The 19246-nt window shown below is 39.2% G+C and overlaps 1 protein-coding gene across 1 annotated transcript in view; it reads right to left on the minus strand.

Annotated features, from left to right (window-relative positions):
- Positions 1 to 232: 232 nt before the first annotated feature.
- The window catches only part of MS3_00010315 (uncharacterized protein), a 36783-nt gene continuing 17769 nt past the window's right edge, over positions 233 to 19246 (minus strand). The window contains exons 5-8 of the mRNA XM_051218677.1: positions 11394 to 11798; positions 7787 to 8696; positions 2702 to 2971; positions 233 to 711 (exon numbers count right to left, since the gene is read on the minus strand). Coding sequence (XP_051070563.1) covers positions 437 to 711; positions 2702 to 2971; positions 7787 to 8696; positions 11394 to 11798 — 1860 coding nt within the window. The 3' untranslated portion in view covers positions 233 to 436. The remainder of the gene's footprint in view (positions 712 to 2701; positions 2972 to 7786; positions 8697 to 11393; positions 11799 to 19246) is intronic.

Consider the following 19246-nt stretch of genomic DNA (forward strand, 5'->3'; position numbering starts at 1 on the left):
AAACGATTATTTTATTAAATCGCAAAAACAAAATTACCAAACAGCTGTAATAAATAAGACCATTGATATATATATATATATATATATATATATATATATATATATATATATATATATATATATATATATATATATATATATATATATATATCAATTTCCAGTTGTAGCTTTAAAGGTACAGAATGACCCTGCAAGATTATCTAAAATAAAAAGTGGAAAAATATTTAAAATATATTGAAAGCAGTTAATAATAAACCAGTGATCAGCATTGATTGACTGCAGTCAAAATGTTGACAAAGGAAGATTTATATGTACAAGCTAGCGTATGTTTACGAGAGGTTTATAATGATCACAAGCAGGAATTGATGAACTCTAAATGAAATGCATGGCAATTTTCACTAAATCAAATGGAATCATAATGTTTGCGACATTTATTCTACGCTTTAGTTTGTAATAATGTACGAACTAGTTCCCAATTGGATTTTTCGACAAAAAGACTTATTCCAGGCAATTGAGCTGATGGAATGATAATAGCTGGAGAATTGGAAAATTGTTCCACCTCTGTAGAGTTTGTACGACTACAACTGATAGATGGAGTTGTATCAGGAAATAACGTGGATTGATGGTTTACACAATCTAACGATACGACGGTTGATAACTCTAGAGTATCAGCCCAACGCTCCAAACTGCGCAAAGCACACAATACTTGTCCTAAATAAAAAGATGGAAAAAATAGTACAATTTAAAGCCTTGGTACTACATAAAGAAGACAATTACTTAGCACAAAGGGAAATTGGCGAATAAGCACATTGACTTTCTGCAAGAATCTGTCAGTTAGAAATCGCTCAGTTACCATAAACGTTAAATTTTGCCTTGGTTTCAACTTTGTATATGATGATATACTACGCAGTGTATTTTGACACAGCTGTATATTTACACCTTGTAACAAAGTTACCATTTTACTGTAAAAAAAAGCAGCATTAGAACTCAAACAAACAGTTGACACTTTCGAAATTCCTTCGGTTTGCGATACTGTATACTACTTATTCCTTAACACAACTTATGACAAGATTGATAACCAATTCCAAAGTGGGTTGTCGAGAATTTTTATTCAAGGAGAAGAAAGTAGAACTAAATAGTGAGTTAGCTTGAAAGAGTAATTTCTAATTCTCTTTGGAGGCTAGTGGGGCTCACTACAACGACAAGTTTCTGCCAGTGACAATCGGACAGGGTAGGAATAGTACCACAAACTGACTTAATATAACGAATGTCACTCATCGCATCTTTCGACGTAGTTATTTAAGACCATAGTGTTTATCAATGATCAGTTGTACCTATTTGAGCATGAGTCAGTAAATATACCAGGGAATTTGTATTGTACATTACAGTTGTACATGCAACTACAACAATTCTGAAGTTAGACGTGCGGTTTTTGGAAAACAGCAAATCGGTTGATGAGATTCTGAATCTTAGTCGACGGTGGTTAAGAAATATGTAAGTATCCCCAACCATCGCTTACTTCGATACGAGATGCTTGCTGGTATAGGATTAAGCTAAAATAAAGCTATTAAAAGCCAAATCAAGATGTAAAATAAATATTCGTGAAGTCACAGACTACTAGAGTGAGCTGTTTATCTAAGTAGGTGCCATCTATTTGGCCGTGATCTGTGCGGTTATTGTGATCAATTGTTGAATTTGAGTGACATGGCTCAGAATCGATCACAATGGCACAGATACACTCATTATTTGTCCTCTATTAGGTTTCGAGTTTCAAAATTATTTCATACACTATTTTGCGAATATACCGCTTTTTCCCGAATCACTTCATCTATACTGTTACTGATATTACAACTTTTTTCCTACTTTGATATTCATATTGATAATTTTATCATGGTTTGTTGATATGGTGTGGCAACTTGAACTGATATGCATTTATCCTAAATTCTATGTTTATTTCGACATCAGTGGCTGACCCAACCATGATAAAAAGAAAAAAACAACTTAGATCGAAATTTATCAACGAATAATGAGTCATACTTTTATTTTATCACTGTTAAACGTTTAGATGGAACGGTGACTTGATCACAGAAAAACAGAGCACACATAGTTAAAATATCTAAAAACATTATTTCATGTTTCTAATTTATCCAGTTGTCGATGTGATTAGATGTCTTTCGAATGAGTTGAGTTTAATTAAAATAATGAACCGAGCAATTAGACGATATTTAAAACCTGGAGGCACTGGACCGACATTTCGTCCTAGTGTGCAACTTTCCGCTAATCCCTATCGATGATCTCGCAACTGGGAATCGAAACCGCGTCGTAGATGCGTGCCACTTAGTCGCGTACTGTGGAGAAACAGTCGTTTAGTGTTCCAAAGTTTTCAATGGTCGTCTAACTTAGATCGGTTCGTGATTTCAGTGAAGTACAATTGGATTCGACATCGAAATAAATGACTTCATATTACTACAACTACAACTAAATGACTGTGTGAGAACGAGATTTATGGGGATTTTTTGATATTGACATTTAAAATTAGATTTATCCTTGAAATAACATGACTACTTCACGTTTTTAGTTGATTATTTATTCAAAATTACCAGTAACCTTTTTTAGAACTATGATTTATTCGGCAAAATATAACATTTAGAAAAGATTAAGCACTAATGTATCACGTGCATAAATGTCTACTTTTACCTACCCATTATATTCATAGAAGCCCATCTAGGATCCGGGTGTCTCGCAAGTAAAGTGAGACTTTCACCAGTGAAAAATGTTGATTTACAAAAAATATGTTGCTTATCTTCTATAGTTTGATCTCTATCAGGGCATAATTTTGAATGTAAATAATGCTTTGTCCATAAATTGGAAATTTGTGCTTTAGAAATACGGATTTCAGGTTTCTTAGATAATTGATCTAAGACATATTGGACAGGGACTAGTTCGTTTGGATTTGTAAGGTAAACCTCATCTGTTAAAAAAGGAAAAAAAAATTAAAATCAATTAAAAATAATAAAGGATTAAAGTTTCGGTTATCCTAAGGACGCCTTCGATTACTGGTCATATACAACTACTTATCTTCATTCTGTCCTTAACTAATAAAAAAACATCAAATAAACCAAAAAAGGGTGGTTTACACAAGTGATAACTACTTACATGTTTAGAAAACTCGTGAAACTAAAGTAAAAAGTCATATTAGAAAGTAACGACAGTAACAGAAAAAAGCATTTCTATCCGCGGAAAAAAGGAGGATGTTTCCTATTGTGCAACTAGACAAGTATACAGAGAAAATCCATTTTAAAAATAATGAACGGCTTTTGGAGATTTAAAAAACCTAAACAATAATACAGATTTAATGGTTGAAATACTCATCTAAATTATGCCCCACTTTGGTTTATACAGTTACGAAGTAATATCACGGCCTCTGACAAACTAGTTCAAAGCCCAGTTTTTTTTACATAATTATTTGGACACATAAACGTTGGTACAAAGGAATACTACAATACATATGCGCCACGCAATAACAATGAGGTTGTTAAGAAATGAGGGGTGAGTATATTAAAAAAAGAAGAACGAACAACAATCAATAGGAATTAGTGTATGGAAGTGAAATAGTAATGAGGTAAGCAGTTGATTTAGGAAAAATACAACCAGGAAGAATTTCAGCTAGAGAAGTTACGTTCATTTTTATGAAGCAAAAGAAACTTACAGCTGGACCAACACTGGCTTCTATTCAGAGACATTTCTGATAACGTCTCAAGCCACTGTGTTGCACCATCTCTAGGACCCCAAACAGGAAGTCTTGAAAGGTCAACGGAAACCAGTCCTGTCTAGCTTTTCATCACACCACGGCATCATGTCATGCACTGACCACGTCTCTGCCTTTCCCAACCAATCTCAGCGTTGGCAAGCAATGCACGACATGGAATTCTCTGGGACGACATTCGTAGGACATGTCCAAGCCAACATGTTTAAGTCAATGTTTCGAGATAGTGACACCAACTGAATTGTCGTTGCTGTGCTCAAGCACACGTTGGCGAACCTTCGCATCACGTACATATATTTCCCGACCGTGGTTGCTACTTTGACGTGGTGGTCGGGGTTGCCTATTGTGATGAACCAATCGAGCTATACTGGTTGGATCAATCGTTCCTTAAGGTCCTACCATGCCAGACAGGTCGGTTGAAGAGCAGTAAGACTAAAAACAGCAAACACAAGGTCCGAGGGCGAAGTCATACTGTTGATTGTACAGAGGTGTGACGCCAGTAAGATGTTTTCCTTGCGAAAACCAGCATATCAGTGAGGCTGCCTTATCCCACAGATTTCCGTCTCCGATGGAGAGGTCCCAACAAGTACAGATCTAACACGAAAACTACCGACAAAAAGTTCGTGTGTGACCGGCCTCAAGCAGTTGTCCTTTGGGTACAGCGGTCATGCCCTCAGGTTAGTAGGACCACCTCTAACCCAATTTCATTTTTAGGTATCTCTAGAAGAACCGTTCCACGGTGTGGGAAACCGGGAAGTGTTAAACGCCCTCATACCTCTAACAGCACTAAAGATCACTTACTGACGTTAACACTAAATATCAACAATCTGTTGCAGATGATGGTGATCAAACACAGAGATTTGTCTAACATCCTTAACTCAGAGAGGCTAGGTTTCACAAGCGTAGAGCAAAACCGCTTTCCAACAAATCGAAGGCGACCTTGATATCAAGAGGCATTATGATTGTCGGTTTGTAATATGTATGATGTATGTATGTTCTAACATTTGGCAGAGAGTACTACACTAGTCTTAAAAACAGGTCTCGGGATGGACAACAAATGTGGATATTGAGACTTTCGAAAGACCCTATCTGTTTTCTGATCTATACACGTGTGCGAATCTCGAAGGAGACCAGTCTACGTGGTGTCAGAATGGTGGAATCGGAATTTGTATTTAGTGGTAGCACTTAACTTTCGACCAATCAGTGACTTGAGAACATTTAGATAAAGCAGGGTTTCCGTCACAAACGACCTGCTGTATGAGTTGAAGAATAAAGAAATACACAGAATGGGAGTGAAAGAGAACAGACAATTTATGCAATATAAAATATGGACGACTGTTGTTAAATAATTGTAAATACAATTTGTTAGGGTGCAAATTGAAGCGAGAGTAATTTTTTAAATTCTAATCAGCACTTGATATGTGCGTAGGCTAAGGTACTCCCTGGGTACCCAGATCGAAGCAAGTGGTTTCCTTAAGAAGCCATGCCTCGAGCCTTCAATCTAGAGGTCTAATTGACAAGACGGTGGGGCAGCATTAAGAGATGCAGTCCTATGGTGGTCAGTGATCAACAATAGGTCCATACGCCTTTTGTTCCCTCAGGATCCTGGAGCCCATGTGCACCATTGGTTTGGAATCAGGGTTTCCCAACTACTCTGGATCGTGCGAACCCACCAACCAGGTTTAAGCGTCGGGCATCCGCTTTTCATCTTCCCGATTTCGTAACCAACACCCCTGCTGCGAGAGGGCCTGACATTGACTATGTGCGTTTGGCAAGACTAGAACATTTCAAGAGAGGAAGGGGACTCTCCCCACCCTCACCTGTGCTAGGGCTTTTGATGCTATCACGGCAGGATAAAAATATTGATATAAGTTTGTTGCTTCTCCATGATAATTCAACAATTGAAGATTTTCGATAACCGCATTCAGAAATTGGATACATTGGATGATATTATATGAAATAGTATCTTACATTTAATATCAGCTATAGGTCTGAGTAATAACTTGACAAAAGTTAAAGTGATTTTAGGTTTGTAGTTCCATACTGTTATCTTCATTTTTATCGTTTACATTCTGGCACAATATCTACAAGTCGTATTGCGTAAATCTGAAATAAAAAATTATTCCTTAAAGTGATATTTGCAATAAAACTGCTTCTATGGTATTTATCAGAAGATTTATTTCCTCGTTGTTGATGTTAAGGACTGCCAACTGATCTTTTGCTATTGGTATATGTGCATCTTAAGCGGATTGTCTCGATGTTGCTATTTATTCACATGCTGAAAAAGCTAGTGGCTATTTGGACTTGATAGATCGGTAGATAATGCATTGACATTGAAAGTAAAAGATATTGGATTTTGAGTTTCAATGTGAGCACAACTGGGATGAAGGTACATATGGATGACGAGTCCTAAATTGAGCAGGACGCGCGTCCTGAATTCTACTACTAGTCACTGTTCACCTTTGATAGATAATTTTATAATACATAACTCAACAGAATTAAACATGTAAAAATTAACTTACAGTTCCTTAACATCTTTAGAATTAACGCAGTTTAAGAGGCTAGCTTTATGGTGACATTAACAAAACTTATTTTGATAATCAGTTATAACCGACATTAGAAGCTTTGGATACAGATGTGCATTGGTTCAATTTGCCATATCGTTTCAACATACTTACTTACTTACTTACGCCTGTTACTCCTCGTGAAGGAGCATAGGCCGCTCACCAGCATTCTCCATCCAACCCTGTCCTGGGCAATCCTTTCCGGCTCCTTCCAGTTGTAATTCATCGTTTCCATATCTGCTTCTATTATCCGACGTAGTGTGTTCTTTGGCCTTCCTCTTTTCCGCTTCCCTTTAGGATTCCAATTAGGGCTTGCCTCGTGATGCAATTTGATGATTTGAGTAATGTATGTTCTATCCATTTCCAACGTCTTTTCCTAATTTCTTCTTCAGCTGGAAGCTGGTTTGTCCTCTCGCACAGAAGGCTGTTGCTGATGGTATCCGGCCAATGGATGTTGAGTATCTTGCGTAGACAGCTATTTATAAATACTTGTACCTTTTTGATTATGGTTGTTGTAGTTCTCCAAGTTTCAGCTCCATACAGTAGAACTGCCTTGATGTTCGTATTGAAGATTCTCACTTTGATATTGGTTGAAAGTTGTTTTGAGTTCCATATGTTCTTCAATTGTAGGAATGCGACCCTTGCTTTGCAAATCCTCGTCTTTACGTCTGCATCTGAACCTCCTCGTTCATCGATGATGCTTCCCAGGTATGTGAAGGATTCTACATCTTCCAGAGTTTCGCCATCAAGAGTGATTGGATTACTGTTCTCCGTTTTGAATTCGAGGACCTTGGTTTTCTCCGCCTGTAGCTCTTCTAGAGTTACTGCCGGTCCCAAGCCCGGGTAAAGGAGGAGGGTTGGGCATGAGGTTAGCGTCCCCATCCCGTAGAAAACTAACTCGCTAAAAAAATACTTACCAGAAAAATCATTTCAACATAGCTAGATGAAAATACCAAGAATAGCATCAAATAATAATAGTGCCACTGATAGTAAGAATAATTAAATATTGAAAATATGACTCGAAAAGAAGGGATGAATTCGTGGAATGAAAGTATGAAATGGCATTAAAATTCCGAATCTAGGGGTGAATAAAAAGTGGTGTATTACTGTGACTAATTCGGTGACATACAACCTAAGGTCTCCAACTGTTGGGAACGAGCAGCAACAAGGTTGTCTGTACCCACAGGCATGGCTCAGATCAACAACCAACTATTTATTGAACTGATGCCACGTCTTGTTTAGTTCCTCCTAGCCTTATTCACATTCGCTGCTACAGTACTAGATATCGAGGATAGTAGTGGTTAATGATACGTAGTAAGTGTGATAGCCATCCTATTTGGTGAAGATGTAGTCTCATCAAACGATTTGTCATTTTACCTAGTGTCTTATTAAGGTAAGCTGAATCCCTAAATTAAACTGTATACGCTAATCAGAACTAAAACAAATAGATACTTACTATTTTCCGTGACACCATACACAAGACGGTGGGACCAAACAAGTTCTTGTGCTGAATATCTTGAAGAATTACAGCTTGGTTGTGAGATGTCAGGAGGAAAATACTGTGCATTTGAATAGGCCGAATCACATAATTGGGCTAGTACAGGTATTGCTCCACAATAAAGCCATGCAGAAAACCATAGCGCGAGAGAATCAGACATATTACTCTTAGGTTTAGTACAGTTGAAATATTTCGGATTGTTTATATGAATAAAAGGCCATACGGAACGCCAAGAAGTAGGTCCAGGAAAGAAGCGTCCTGTAAGAAGCTTATCCACGACTGAAGACGAATTTTTAGAACCAGGACTATGATGAGTAAGCATAAGAACAAGATTATCAGCACAACCTCTACGCCAATTCATGTTTGAATTAGAAATTGGTTGAATTAAATTAGGATGATAAATTTCCGGTGTATTATAAGGCAAAATTTGATTAGTTCTATCCATAACAAAATAACAGCAACTTGTTGATGGACGTAGACAACAAGGTGAAGACAAATTATTCAAATTATATATTGAGTGTGAAGCAAGAAAACTTGTACCCATATAGCTGCAGGATAGTAAATAACTAACTAAACAACTTCCATTTAACGGTTTACTTTCACGACAATTTATTAACATTTGATAATTTCTTTCATAATCCTCACCAGGTACTGTTGATCTCCTTGAATCAACTAAAGTGCATGAAGTAAAAGAGGATGATCGTGTTACCACTGATTCTTCCATACGTGGTAATTCCCAACATGTTGGATATATAACATGTGATTTAAAAAAAGAATGAAATGGGGCATGACAATTATTATTCCAGAAATCATATAATATTGCGCATAAATCTTCAACACCACAACGATCCAATAAACCTAAACAACGCTAGAAAATGGAAAAATGCAATATATGTCCATCAATGGAGTCAATCTATTATTATTATTATTTATCGGAACACATAAACATTGGTACAAAGGAATACTACAATACATATGCGCCACGCAATAACAATGAGGTTGTTAAGAAATGAGGGGTGAGTATATTAAAAAAAGAAGAACGAACAACAATCAATAGGAATTAGTGTATGGAAGTGAAATAGTAATGAGGTAAGCAGTTGATTTAGGAAAAATACAACCAGGAAGAATTTCAGCTAGAGAAGTTACGTTCATTTTTATGAAGCAAAAGAAACTTACAGCTGGACCAACACTGGCTTCTATTCAGAGACATTTCTGATAACGTCTCAAGCCACTGTGTTGCACCATCTCTAGGACCCCAAACAGGAAGTCTTGAAAGGTCAACGGAAACCAGTCCTGTCTAGCTTTTCATCACACCACGGCATCATGTCATGCACTGACCACGTCTCTGCCTTTCCCAACCAATCTCAGCGTTGGCAAGCAATGCACGACATGGAATTCTCTGGGACGACATTCGTAGGACATGTCCAAGCCAACATGTTTAAGTCAATGTTTCGAGATAGTGACACCAACTGAATTGTCGTTGCTGTGCTCAAGCACACGTTGGCGAACCTCCGCACCACTAACATGGTGTTGGCACTAAATATCAACAATCCGTCGTAGACGATGATGACCAAACACTGAGGGTCGTCTAACATCCTCAACTCGGAGAGGCTAGGTTTTACAAGCGCAGAGCAAAACTGCTCTCATCAACGCGTTGTAGATCCGACCTTTTACAGACAGACTAACATCACGAAGGCGTCAAAGACGACTCAGATTGGCATAAGCCGCTCTGGCCTTATGATTAACACCTCCAGCACTTACGCAGCTGCCCAGATACACAAACTTCTCGACCCAGAGTGAGTGCAGGTTCAGGGTCCTGCCAGTCTTGTAAAAGTACTTCGCACTTGGAAGGTGCAAAGCACATGGCATACCTACAAATACTGATTGCCAAATGGTTAAATGCCGATTGTGTGGCTGGGGTAACATCGCACAGTAAGACAATATACTCAAGGTCGGAAAGTTTTCCCCAGACAACAGATCCACACAACCATTGCCTACAGACATCAGAGTTGTCTTGGCAACGCCATCGATGACAAAGTCAAAGAGGAACAGTGAGATTGGGCAACTCTAACCACACTGCTTGGATAAAACAATAGAGAGAAGTGGTTGCATGCCTTCACCCCGCCTGAGGTGTTTGTATCTAGGACCTCCGGTATGTTAACAAGCTTCTCAGGAACACCCTTCTCCACTAGACAACCCAAGAGAACAGCCGAAGGCGGCCTTGGTGTCAGGAAACACTGACTGTTGGTCTGTAATAAGTATGATTAGAACGAAAGCTAGCCTGCTCCTTGCGAGTCAATCCTTTCCGGGTTTTGAATAGTCTACAAAGTACGATGGAAGTGAATAATTTTGATGCGATCGGGAGTAGTAAACTTATCCCCCGATAGTTGTTGCGTGAGTGACGTGAACTTTTTCAAGACAGGAACGACTATGGACTCATTCTAGGATGTTGTAACACATCAATACACAATACATTTGCAAACAACTCAGTTCCTTAACTTGAAGGTCACCACTAACTGTAAAACGGATTGGAGGTAGGTCATTTGGGCCTGGTGATTTGTAGTGTTCCAAGAGTTGAAGTTCCTTGCGGACTTCAGTCTCGTTAGGTGGAACAGTCAACACTAGCCAGAGAGGACAAAACAGTCTGATCGATGTCACTGGAGCAGCAGACCAGTTGAACTGCTCATTGAGAGACTGCCCATTGTCCAAGACGTCGGTAAATTTAATCGACTAGTGTTCCGTCAGCGTTACAGATCGTTTCACGCACACCCGACTTCTGTTGCTAGTGACTCGGATGAGTTGGAAGAGCTTCCGGTAACTACCAGATGTAGCTGCATCGTGTACCTCGTTAGCACGTCCCAACCACTAAGTTTCTCGGTCCTTACGCAAGCTTTGTACAATTTCATTACGTAACTGTCTTTATTTGTGGTCAAACTCGCGGTCACCTGGAGTAGACCGACGTGCTTCATTGAGTTGTAAGGATTCGATAGAAACCCACTTTTTATGTGCGGGACGTCTCGCGATGCCACAAGCGACTTAAATCACGATCTTCATATTGTCATGCAATTGCAGGTGACGTTTATATATATATATATATTTCTGTGGGTTGATAGGTAGCCTTGAACTCATCTCGGTTTGATATTTAGCTGGGACAGAAGCTGTAGCCAATTTGCTTACATCGATCCGTCTAGGGTAATGAGTTTGTTGGGCACCGAAACGTAAGGTGAGATTGGCACGAACAAGGGCATGAAATGGGGTCCAATATATGTATGCCGAGAATAGCATAAGTCTTTTACACAACCACGGCAGAGGTCAGAGTGAAATATTGTTAAAATGAAACAACTTCACAGTAAAAGAATATACTGATATTATCCGCAACATTTCTGATATTTAATGAAGTGTGTTGATGCAGTACTTTCAGCTATTACATATGATGTCGATTCGCGTATTATCAGTGCGAATCCACTCCTATTATCGTATTAAATCTTTTATATTAATCCTTCTAAACCTGTTTGTTCAACAAAATAATATTAGAGATATGCATATAATCATGTATAATACTTACCAAGATATTAACAACTGTACATGTAAGTGAACCACCTGAAGCTAATTCACTTGTAGGAATAAGCATAAATGGAAGTGGAATAGAATTACATGATGTCAGTGACATTAGTCCATTATCTTGACGTTGATATTGACGATTTTTATATTTATGATGACAGTTATTAGCGTTTTCTTCATTATTCACTATCTCATGTATAGTATTTATTGATAATGTATTATTTTCCATGTGATTATCATGACAGCTATTATTACCATTATGATTATCGTCATTGCACGTTGACGGTATATGTATACACGATGATGCAGACGATGATGACAGAAATGAATAACCAGGTAGGTCTTCACTTGATTCATTGTCTGATGATAATAAATGTTCAATGAGTTCAGACGATTGACAATGGAATGACTAGTTAAAACATTATGTAAAAAAATAACCAAAGCAAATAGAAAATAGGTTAATTACAAGCACAACAATAAAAACGGTTTGAGTAAACCTTTTTCTATAGTTAAACTGTTTATCAGGTTGTACTTTACACAAAATATACACTTAAATATATCATTATAAGTAAAGGTTTGAATAATCTCGTTACTGATATTCAGGAATGAATTTTGATCAGTCTTTGTTAGTATATGCGGGTGTTTTGTGGATCGCTTTGATGTAGCTATTTTGTCATTTCTTATAAAATACATAAATTTGGCTGACAGTGAAATCCGGGTGTTTTGTTTCGTCCCTTTTGGGACTCATCAACTGGACATAACCGTATCTTTATGATGATTTTATTTATTTATTTATTTAAACACATAAATATTGGTACAAGAGAGTGCCAATATATATGCGCCACACAAAACAATGAGAATTTGAAGAGAAGAAGGAAAAAAATGAAAGGTAAGGAGCGTTAAAAAAAGAACAATAACGAACGGATTAGTAAGGTAGTGGAATAATAATAATAATAGTAATAATGGGGAAAACGAAAAGGTACAATGAGAAAAAATCTTCCAGTCAGGCAAGAAACAACCTTTTTTTAATGAAGAAAATAAAGGAAGGTTACAGTAGGATCACCACTGGCTTCTATTCGGAGCCATATCTGATAACGTCTCTAGCCACTGTGTTGTACCATCTCTCGGACCCCAACCAGGCAGTCGTGAAGGACCAACACAAGCCAGCTCATTGCAGCTTTCTTTCATACCACGACACCATGTCATACACTGACCACCTCTCCGCTTCTTCCAAACAGTTCCAGAGCCGTGTCTAGTGAAGAACTCCTCGTTTGGTCTAAAGGTTAGTTAATTTCCCTCCCTTTTTAATGATTGAAATATTATTCATTATTTTGACATTTTAGGCTTTCTGGTTGACATAGTTACGTTTCAGTATATTTGCTGAACAGCATATATATGTACAGAGATAAAATTATTTTGAAGCGCAACCTTAAGCCTTGTTTTAGCTCACATTTATAAGCTTGGTAGTTTTTAAAACTCACAAGTGACTAACTTTTAAAAGCATTCCTTAATTTCTAGTAATAAGTGGTTACCTTTGCAGTTCAGCAACGTCGGTAATCAGGTGGATATTGCCTATGATAATGGATGATAGTCGTTCACTATAATCAAATTGACTGAATTTAGAAACGTGAGTGCCCTTCGCTGTGGAGTCCCATACTAAAGCAAAAAGCTATCAATTGCTTTTAGATTTACAACTTTTGGCTAGTTAAAAATAGTCTTTATTTCAAATTATCTTCAAAAATAAGTACGTTTAATAAAATGGGACGTCAGTTTAAAAATCAATACAAGTTTAGTTAAAACAAAGTATAGGTTAGTAGTTCTTAGCAGATTCTTATCCGGTTCCACATCTGAATAAATATCTTTAGATAAGATGACTTCATTGTTAAACTATCCTATTTTCAACGACTAGGCTCATAAATCAAACCCTACTCTTTCTACTTCGGAATGGGCGACAGGGTAGTCTCACTAATCTCCATATAATCTGTCCGACTTGTGTCTGAGTACATAATCCTGTACTAAGTAATTGAGTTATGTTCACCAAAGCTATTCTATTTGAGTACATGTAATGCTCCCTAACGAATTCATTCCCGTCTCACAAAGCTTTACAGTCAGAGATGTTGTAAGAAGCAATTTCCTACAGGTGTAACTCTAAGCTGTTCTCTAGACTGTCGAGCACAGAGTCCTGGTTTAGCCAAAGTCAGAACAAGTAAGCTATTTGGTTTGATAAACTTTATCTGTTTCTAATTTATTTATTTAAACATAAATATTGGTACAAGAGAGTGCCAATATATATGCGCCACACAAAACAATGAGAATTTGAAGAGAAGAAGGAAAAAATGAAAGGTAAGGAGCGTTAAAAAAGAACAATAACGAACGGATTAGTAAGGTAGTGGAATAATAATAATAATAGTAATAATGGGGAAAACGAAAAGGTACAATGAGAAAAAATCTTCCAGTCAGGCAAGAAACAACCTTTTTTAATGAAGAAAATAAAGGAAGGTTACAGTAGGATCACCACTGGCTTCTATTCGGAGCCATATCTGATAACGTCTCTAGCCACTGTGTTGTACCATCTCTCGGACCCCAACCAGGCAGTCGTGAAGGACCAACACAAGCCAGCTCATTGCAGCTTTCTTTCATACCACGACACCATGTCATACACTGACCACCTCTCCGCTTCTTCCAAACAGTTCCAGAGCCGTGTCTAGTGAAGAACTCCTCGTTTGGTCTAAAGGTTAGTTAATTTCCCTCCCTTTTTAATGATTGAAATATTATTCATTATTTTGACATTTTAGGCTTTCTGGTTGACATAGTTACGTTTCAGTATATTTGCTGAACAGCATATATATGTACAGAGATAAAATTATTTTGAAGCGCAACCTTAAGCCTTGTTTTAGCTCACATTTATAAGCTTGGTAGTTTTTAAAACTCACAAGTGACTAACTTTTAAAAGCATTCCTTAATTTCTAGTAATAAGTGGTTACCTTTGCAGTTCAGCAACGTCGGTAATCAGGTGGATATTGCCTATGATAATGGATGATAGTCGTTCACTATAATCAAATTGACTGAATTTAGAAACGTGAGTGCCCTTCGCTGTGGAGTCCCATACTAAAGCAAAAAGCTATCAATTGCTTTTAGATTTACAACTTTTGGCTAGTTAAAAATAGTCTTTATTTCAAATTATCTTCAAAAATAAGTACGTTTAATAAAATGGGACGTCAGTTTAAAAATCAATACAAGTTTAGTTAAAACAAAGTATAGGTTAGTAGTTCTTAGCAGATTCTTATCCGGTTCCACATCTGAATAAATATCTTTAGATAAGATGACTTCATTGTTAAACTATCCTATTTTCAACGACTAGGCTCATAAATCAAACCCTACTCTTTCTACTTCGGAATGGGCGACAGGGTAGTCTCACTAATCTCCATATAATCTGTCCGACTTGTGTCTGAGTACATAATCCTGTACTAAGTAATTGAGTTATGTTCACCAAAGCTATTCTATTTGAGTACATGTAATGCTCCCTAACGAATTCATTCCCGTCCCACAAAGCTTTACAGTCAGAGATGTTGTAAGAAGCAATTTCCTACAGGTGTAACTCTAAGCTGTTCTCTAGACTGTCGAGCACAGAGTCCTGGTTTAGCCAAAGTCAGAACAAGTAAGCTATTTGGTTTGATAAACTTTATCTGTTTCTAATTTATTTATTTAAACATAAATATTGGTACAAGAGAGTGCCAATATATATGCGCCACACAAAACAATGAGAATTTGAAGAGAAGAAGGAAAAAATGAAAGGTAAGGAGCGTTAAAAAAGAACAATAACGAACGGATTAGTAAGGTAGTGGAATAATAATAATAATAGTAATAATGGGGAAAACGAAAAGGTACAATGAGAAAAATCTTCCAGTCAGGCAAGAAACAACCTTTTTTAATGAAGAAAATAAAGGAAGGTTACAGTAGGATCACCACTGGCTTCTATTCGGAGCCATATCTGATAACGTCTCTAGCCACTGTGTTGTACCATCTCTCGGACCCCAACCAGGCAGTCGTGAAGGACCAACACAAGCCAGCTCATTGCAGCTTTCTTTCATACCACGACACCATGTCATACACTGACCACCTCTCCGCTTCTTCCAAACAGTCCCAGAGTCGGCAAATGATGCACGACGTGGAATTCTCTGGGACGACATTCGTAGAACATGTCCAACCCACCGAAATCGGTGTTTCAAGATGGTGACACCAATTGCATTATCGTCTCTGTACCCGAACACACGATGCCGAACCTCTGCATTACTAACATGATGTTGTCACTGGATGTCAGCAATCCTTCGGAGACAACGATGATCGAACACAGAGAGTTGTCTAACGTCCTCAACTCGGAGAGGCCAGGTTTCACAAGCATAGAGCAAGACTGCTCTCACAGACGCGTTGTAGATCCGACGTTTTACAGCCAGACTAACATCACGAAGGCGCCAGAGATGGCCCAGATTGGCATAAGCCGCTCTGGCTCTCACTATACGTGCATTGATCTCATCACTCACGCCCCCACCAGCACTTATGCAACTACCCAGATACACAAACTTCTCGACTACTTCTATCTGCTCACCATCCAGGGTGAGTACAGGATTAGAATCCTGCCAGTCTTGTAGAAGTACTTTGCACTTCGAAGATGCAAAGCACATACCATACCTACGAACACTGATTGCCAACTGATTAAGTGCGGATTGCATGCCTTGGGCATTATCCCACAGTAAGACAATATCGTCCGCATACTCAAGGTCGAGAAGTCTTTCTCCAAGCAACAGATCTACGCCGTCATTACTTACATCCATCAGAACTGTTTCCAGAATGTTATCGATGGCAAAGTTGAAGAGGAATGGTGAGATTGGGCATCCCTGCCTAACCCCACTGCTCGAATGGAACAATGGAGAGAGGTGGTTGTATGCCCTCACTCTGCCTGAGGTGTTTGTATATAGGGCTTTTAGGATGTTAATAAACTTCTCAGGCACACCCTTCTTCAATAGACAATCCTAGAGAACAGTCCTATCCAACGAATCGAAGGCAGCCCTGATGTCAAGAAACACTACGATTGTTGGCCTGTGATAAGTATGGCGGTGTTCTAACATTTGTTGGAGGGTGAAGATATGATCAATACACCCTCGACCAGAACGAAAACCAGCCTGCTCCTCGCGAGTCAATCTTTCTCGGGTTTTGAACAGCCTACGAAGTATGACGGAAGCCAATAGCTTGGACGCAATCGGAAGTAGACTTATCCCCCGATAGATGTTACAGGAACGACGTGAACCCTTTGTAAAGATAGGGACAACTATCGACTCATTCCATGACGTTGGTACACTCTCTAGCTCCCAAACCTTCTTAAACAACACAGTCAGTTCCTTAGTCAGAAAGTCACCACCATCTTTAAAAAGAGCCGGAGGTAAGTCATCTGGGCCAGGTGATTTGTAGCGTTTCAAGAGTTGGAGTTCCTTGCGGACTTCCGCCTCATTTGGTGGATCAGTTGTCACCGGCCATGGAGGGCAGGACAGTTTGACTGATGTTGCCGGAGCAGCAGGCCAGTTGAACTGCCCTTCGCGAACCCACAACTGACTGTACCCGCCATTTTCATGGCGTCATGCAATTGCAACCAATGTTCATCTATACTTCGCGATGGAGTGGCAGCTAGCCTAGAAGCTACTCGGTTCGATACTTACTAGCAACAGAAGTTGCAACCAGCTTGCTAACATCAATCCGTTGGTGGCGGTCACTTCGTTGTCCACTGAAAAGTAAGGTAAGATTGGCGCAGACCAGGGCATGGTCAGAGTCCAGATAGGTACTCCGAAAGGAGCGGCAGTCTTGTACACAACCACGCTAGCGGTAGCTGATCGCGATGTGATCAATCTGAGTCCAGGCTTGAGATGCAGAAAGGGGACGCCAGGTAGCACATCGGCGATGACTGTGCCGAAAGTTAGTGCTAGCCAGAAACAGGTTGTGGTCTGTGCATAGTTGCAGTAGACGGTCCCCGTTATCTGACCTGCGACCAACAAGTCCCCATCGGCCACCTAAACGACTCTCTTCCGTGCCTAGACGCCCGATCTGAGCATTCAAGTCTCCGGCTAGTACTACAATATCTGTCGAACGCACTTTCTGGAGAAGAACAGTTAACTGGTGGTAAAACTTATCCTTGATTGCATCTGGGCTGCCATCTGTCGCGGCGTAGGCCGTGATGACGAAAAGACATCGTTTCCCATACCTATTTCTTTTCACTTTGTGTTATGTTCGTTAACTTGAATGCTACTACTGATTCATCTTACTCGGAACGGAACGAAGAATCAAGGATTCAGAGACTCGATACGCTATACTGATCAGTTGTCCCCGACTCAACTAACTCGATCCAGAAGTTCTGGTAAGATGTAGAGGGTATATTCTCAGACAACTAGAAAATACCAGGTCCCTCAAGCACACAAATCAAGCGTATTTATACAATATATATAATTGACATTGCCATGGAAGTTTTTAAACATTTAATCGATAAGTTCGTCAATCGACTGCCATTGAAATATTTAAACATCTAATCGATAAGCTTGTCAATCGACTATGTGCGTGGGTGGTAAGAAATGCCCAAGCGTACATCTGCATACAAGCTCCACAAAGATAAAATTACAAAATATGAGTTTTGGGGATCTAACATCCCCAACACTTTGATGGAACTATCTAATCTAGCAGCACATAACCGACTGTTAATGGGGATCCAATCGATTAGTGCTGCCTCAGCTCTAGCGCTCAGTGCGACACCAACGTTAACAAGACCAGACGAAGATGCCACAGCGTCCCCGGATAAGCGCACGTAAAACAAGCTTTTCGAAGCGACAGATCGAGAGCGAATCTGCAGTACTTCACCAGAGTCTTGAATACGGGTCTCGGATAGACAGCAGACATCAATATTAAGACTTTCCAAAGACATAGCCAGCCCTATCTGTTGTCCGACCTGCATAAGTGTGCGAACGTTGAAGGCAGCCAGTTTGAATGGTGCACGTGGTTTCAGAAAAACTGCTTCAGTATTCATATTCAGTGGTAACATACAATTTTCAACCGGACAGTGACTCGAGAACGTTTAGATACAGTCGAATTTCCATCAAAGACGAGCCGCTGTATAAGTATAAAAGAGGGTGAATAATGTGGTAAATAATAATAATAATGATAATAATAATAATAATAGTAATAATAATCATTTGATTGTTATTCGAAGCGAGAAAAGTAGTTTCCATAGATATAGAGAGTCCATTATTTGCGTGTGGGCTGCGATACTGCCCGAGTGCCCAGACCGAAGCAGGTGGTTATCTTAGGGGGCCACACCTGGAGCCTTTGACCTAAAGGTCTAACCCACAAGGCAGTGGAGCATCGTAAGGAGATGCAGTCTCATGGTAGCCGGTGACCAACGATTGTTTCATACGCCATTTGTTCCCGCAGGATACTGGAGCCCATGTGCACCGTTGGTTTGGGATCCGGTTAAAGCGCCGGACATTCGCTTTTCGTCCTCTCATTTCCGTAAACAACACCCCCGCCACGAGAGGGCAATGGGTAGTAGTTCCTTGGCAGAGGCTGTATACGCGTGACTGCGTGAGAGCATTTCGAGAGGGAGGGCGGGCCCACTCTCCTTTTACCGATATTTTTGTTCAAATAAATAAACAGCAACGATAAAATGTTATGACTATAAACAAATAGTAATTTGTATAAGAAGGGGTTTTGTGGAAATTGTAGCAATTTCAATAGTTGAGATCATGAGTCAATTGAAGCTAGACCACCATCGAAAACCTGGAAGAACTGGACTGCCGTTTCGTCCCAGTATGGGATTCCTCA

Source organism: Schistosoma haematobium, chromosome ZW, assembly GCF_000699445.3.
Source record: "Schistosoma haematobium chromosome ZW, whole genome shotgun sequence".
Lineage (NCBI taxonomy): Eukaryota > Metazoa > Platyhelminthes > Trematoda > Strigeidida > Schistosomatidae > Schistosoma > Schistosoma haematobium.